This window comes from Oryx dammah, unplaced genomic scaffold, assembly GCF_014754425.2.
Source record: "Oryx dammah isolate SB20612 unplaced genomic scaffold, SCBI_Odam_1.1 HiC_scaffold_8, whole genome shotgun sequence".
Classification (NCBI taxonomy): Eukaryota; Metazoa; Chordata; class Mammalia; order Artiodactyla; family Bovidae; genus Oryx; species Oryx dammah.
In genome coordinates, this window is record NW_024070192.1 from 17,255,558 (window position 1) to 17,260,341 (window position 4,784).

A 4,784-nucleotide genomic window follows, 5' to 3' on the forward strand; every position below is an offset into this window, starting at 1 on the left:
GTTCAGGGGGATACATGGGCCACAAAGCCCAGCTTTCTCTCCTTCTGTCCCCGCAGCCCCAGGCTCAGTTCTTCCCCAGACCAGAAACTTGCAGACAGTAGAGCCACTCATTCCCCCTTGGCCGGTGAGTGCCAAGGTTCTAACTGCTTAATGTGGCTTTATGGAAATTCTGCACCTGTAAGAGATGCCAGGGTTCTAGGCAGCAGGGGAAATCTCATAATGGCAGGTTCCAAATTCTCCAAACCCAGCTGCATTGGAGGCCATTTGCTCCCTTTTAAACGTCATGGATGTGGACTTCACCGGTGGTCCAGTGGTTAAGACTCCACCTTCCAGTGCAGGGGGTGTGGGTTCAATCCCTGGCCGGGGGAATTATGGTCCCACCCCATGCCAAGGGCTGCAGCCAAAAAATTTTTTAATAAATAAACATCCTGGGTCCTTCAAACCCCAACACCCTCTCCCAAGTTCACATCCCTCTTCCCCCACACTCTCCCTCCCCACACTGCAAAGGCCAATCTTCAGAATCTGCTCACCTACCCTCTACAAGGGTGAGTCAAACAAGCCCTGAGCTGGGGCTTTTGGCCCTATCATGAAAATTTTACCTCTATCTAGACCTCTCCCCACACACCAATTACATTTCATTTGTCCACTCTCCTGATGTACTGTTTTTGCTATTTTCTCCCTTTTGAATTCAAATCGTTGATTTATTTATTTTTTCCATCTCACAGAATAGATTCAAATTTCCCAGTGATTTAATTTACCTCACCAGCTGTCCAGCCGTCCTTGCAGGACCTGCCTGCCCGGGCTGGCAGCAACAGAAAACGGGCAGTTTCCCCGCCTTCCCGGCTTTGGAGTGGGGTCTCAGGAGACCCCGACCATCCCCCATAGCTGCCCAGTCCGGCGGCCAGGCGTCCTGTGACCTGCTTAACGTGCTGGGTCCTAGGTTACACACCGCCCCCGCCGCCAACAAACGCCTCAGCATACACACAACACCCCACAGAGGAAGCCCCCGACGGCTGTAGCTTTATTATAAGATCTCTTCTCAAATGCGAAATCAGGCCAACAAGCCCAACAAGCTCAGTGACTCAGATTCATCCACAACTGCACTCTCCCCCACCTCGCCATGCTGCTCGGAACTGGCTCCCACCCCACCCCACCCCACCTACATACACACAAAATTCCCACGCGAGTGACCTCAGCCCCAAGCTGCTTCCCACAGCCTCTCCCACTACCCTGTCCAGAACTTTAAAAAAAAGAAAACAAAAACAGTTTAAGAACCCCCATCCTGCCCACCAAGGCTGGACCGCACGCAGTCTGGTGTGGAAGTCTCTTCCCGCGCCGCCGCCTGGAGTCTTGCAGTGTCCTGGGGGCGGGCGCCCCGTGGCGCTTTGCGGGTGGGGGTGTGGGGGAGCCCCTCGAGCTGCCCTCCCGGAGGCTGCGGCAGAGCTCGGGAAGGAGGATCTAGGGTCCTGGGCTCTCCTCGGTCTTCTTCCAGCCGCGCTGACGAGGGCGGGCAGAGGCGGCGCTCAGTACAGCCCCAGGATGGCAGCGCCCACGTCCTTGGAAGGCCGGCGCTCCTGCATCAGAAAGTTAATCATGCTTTCGGACTTGATGAGCAGGTTGCAGCCCAGGAAGAAGACGCCGAAGATCACAGTGAGCGACAGCACGCAGAGCACGGCGATCTGCGCCACGCGCGACACCCACAGGCTGCGCTCGTCCGGTGCCAGCCCCGCGGGGACCCCGTCGCTGGCGGACAGCGGCGCGCCCCCGGGGCAGCAGCCCAGCCACGTGCCCAGCCAGTGGCTGCGGTTCCCCAGCGCAGCCCCGCCGCCGCCGCCGCCCAAGCCACCCGCTGTCTCCAGGCCGCTGTGGTTCAGGAAGGTCGAGTTCATCGCCGCTGGGCGCCCGGGGCGGGTCTCGGCGCGCGGTCCGGGGCGCACTGGAAAGCTCTCCGGCGTCGGCGCTCTAGCAGAAGCCCGCTCTAGGAGAAGCACGGGGAGAGGGAGAGGGCGGGGGGCTGCCGGCGCGCCTCACCCCCTCCGGCCGCCGGCCCCAGGGCACCTGGCGGGAAGCGGCGGCCCGGAGAGGCGAGCAACAGGCTTCGCGCGAGCTGGAGCCGCAGAGCCCAGCGCGCCTCTAGGCACCGACTGCGCTCGGCGCCCGCCCAGCCGCCCCTCCCCTAGCAACGGCCCCGCCCCCTCTCCTTCCTTCCTTCCCCCCCAGCTCCCCCAGGCCCGGCCGCATCCAAGGGGAGGTGGGAGATCACGCAGCGATCACATCGCCGCTTGTGTCCCAAGGTTGGAAGGGGTCGGGAGATCAGGGCAGCCCCGCCCTCAGTCGGCGAAGCTCGACACCCTCAGGGCATCCTTGGTCTGCTCCAAGCCGGGAAAAATCGCCCCAAGGAGCCCCTTCTGGGATTTGATGCTCTCTGCAGTTAAGTTCTTCCTGAAGTCTGCCCTAAATCTCTTCTCCGCTCTTTCCTGAGGTCATGGTAAGCCTTCCCAGATGTCAGAGGAGTTGCAGAGAACACCGCGCCCCCTATCCTCTCCCCGCAGCGCAGCCTTTCCTTTCCTCTGCGCCGTATACCCCCTCCCCCCGTCACTGGGCCGTAGCCGTGGGTGGCCGCCAAACCCCACTGCCCAGACTCAGGTCGTCCCAGCCTCGCCTCCACCATGAATATGGGGAGTACTCTTGGCCTCCTTCCCACCTCGTCCCCACCCCTCCCCACGTGGTTTTTCTTAACTTAAAAATAGGTTATTGCGTTTTTTCTTTATTCCTTTTTACAAAGCCACATTACTGTAAACTAGTTAGAAAGTACACATTCGGAAAACGGAAAAAATCTAAAAACTCATAATCCTACTACGCAGGGAGTGTCCATATTACCGCCTTGCTTCAAAATCTTCCTGGTCTTTTTCTATGTGTTTCTACATATGTATTCAGAATAAGGATGCACTGTTCATACATACTGTTTTGTACATGCTGTTTTGTAATCCTTTGTCATTTAACAGTTTATTCTTTCATGGGATAAATATTCATCTACAACAGGAGCCTATTAAAACCCAGATTCCTGGGCCCAGTCCAGAGTTTCCCAATCAGTAAATCTATGCCTTTCAAACAAATGCTCTTTTTGCTCTTCCTGGACTGAGTTTGAGAATTACTGGTCTGCGATATCATTTTCAGAGAAGGAATTGTGTTTCAAAGTATAGACTGTTATACTGTTACAATTTATTGAACCAAAGTCTCTATTTTTGGATATTTGATTTGTTTCTGTTCCTTCTTTCCCTTTTTCTCTCTTTTTTTCTTTCTCTTTCATCAGAAACAATATTACCATAAAGAACTTGGTAAGAAATCTTTGTACAGGACCTGTAATTTTTTATTTCTATCATATTTTGAAAAATGGACCTGCAGAATCAGTAAATTACATCTGACTAAATTGCCCTCCAGAAATGTACCAGTTTCCACTCCAGTCTCCCACTGGGAGAAAGAGTGCGTTGCTCCCAGGCCTGGTCATTGTCAATATTTAAAAAATCATTGTGTGAATTCAGGGGATAGGGGATAATTTCTCACCCTTGTATTCTTTGGTTGTTGAATCAAAAGGAAAAATGGAAAGCCTTTAGGACTTGTTGCAACAGTCTAGGCAAAAGATGGCTGGCTGGAGGCTTGGATTCCAGGGATGGCAGGAGAAGGAGAGAAACATAGATGGAAAGAAAGAGCCTGGCAAATTGGAGGGAGGGAATTCAGGCTGTCTCCAGCAGGTGAGCATCTCAAAGTCACCCCCTCATTATTAGCAGAACACGAATTTGTGTGTCTGTGTCCTGCCAAGCTAGTAAATTTTTCATTTTAAAGATGAAACTGACACGTATGCATAGACACACATACACACACACACAGGAGAAATTAGAGAAAGACCCAGATCACCTCCGCAGTCCTAGGAACACAGTCTGGCACAAGAGCACTCAGAGTTTTCTGGGCAGGGGTCTCCCTGCCCTGACTACCCCTCAGGGCCAGGACAGAACAGAATGAGAACGGTATCCGGCCTGGACACTTTCTCTTCTGCTTTTGACCAGTTGGAGAAATACTTTTATGCCCTTTGTCCATCCTTCTTCTGAGACAAACCTCTGACCTTTGATGTACCCCAGACGTAGCCCATGACTGACTCCATCCAGCTGGTCAGTCAAGCTGCCAGATGCGCAGAAAGGTGGGGGAGGGTAAGTAAAGATGAGGTACGGGGTCCTGCCTACTTCAGGAAGAGGCTGTGAGGAGGCTGACGGCTGGCCTTTTCTGTGTGCCCGACTGTTTGAAACCCCATGGACTGTAGCCTATCAGGTTCCTCTGTCCATGGACTCTTCCAGGTGAGAAATACTGGAGTGGGTTACCATTTCCTCCTCCAGGGGATCTTCCCGACCCAGGGATCGAACCTGTGTCTCTTATGTCTCCTTATTGGCAGCCAGATTCTTTACCACTTGTGCCATCTATGAAGTCTGCCCTTTCCTTTATTAAGCACCTATTGTATGCTCAGTGCATCACATATATTACCTCAGTGAATGAATGTTTTTTTTATTTTTGGGCCACACCATTCAGCATGTGTGTGGGATCTCAGTTCCCCAACCAGGGATCAAACCCATACCCCATGCGGTGGAAGTGCAGAGCCTTAACCACTGGACCTCCAGGGAGTCCCTCACTGAATTCTTACAGTGAATGTATCCTTGATGTGAGGAAATAGAGGCTCCGAGTGGTTGACTTACTTAAACCCACACAACTAGTTAAGCATCAGAGTCACAATTTGA

General features: G+C 53.2%; 1 protein-coding gene across 1 annotated transcript; it reads right to left on the bottom strand.

The window, feature by feature from the left end:
- Nucleotides 1–992: 992 nt before the first annotated feature.
- On the bottom strand, nucleotides 993–2,015 carry RPRML (reprimo like). Its single transcript, XM_040245085.1, has one exon. It carries the CDS (start codon nucleotides 1,887–1,889, stop codon nucleotides 1,524–1,526), a length of 366 nt encoding a protein of 121 aa, XP_040101019.1. The 5' UTR covers nucleotides 1,890–2,015; the 3' UTR covers nucleotides 993–1,523.
- Nucleotides 2,016–4,784: the final 2,769 nt, after the last annotated feature.

What these genes read in the sequence shown, in the direction of transcription:
- RPRML (XM_040245085.1), bottom strand. Translation starts at nt 1,889, where the DNA reads ATGAACTCGACCTTCCTGAACCACAGCGGCCTGGAGACAGCGGGTGGC.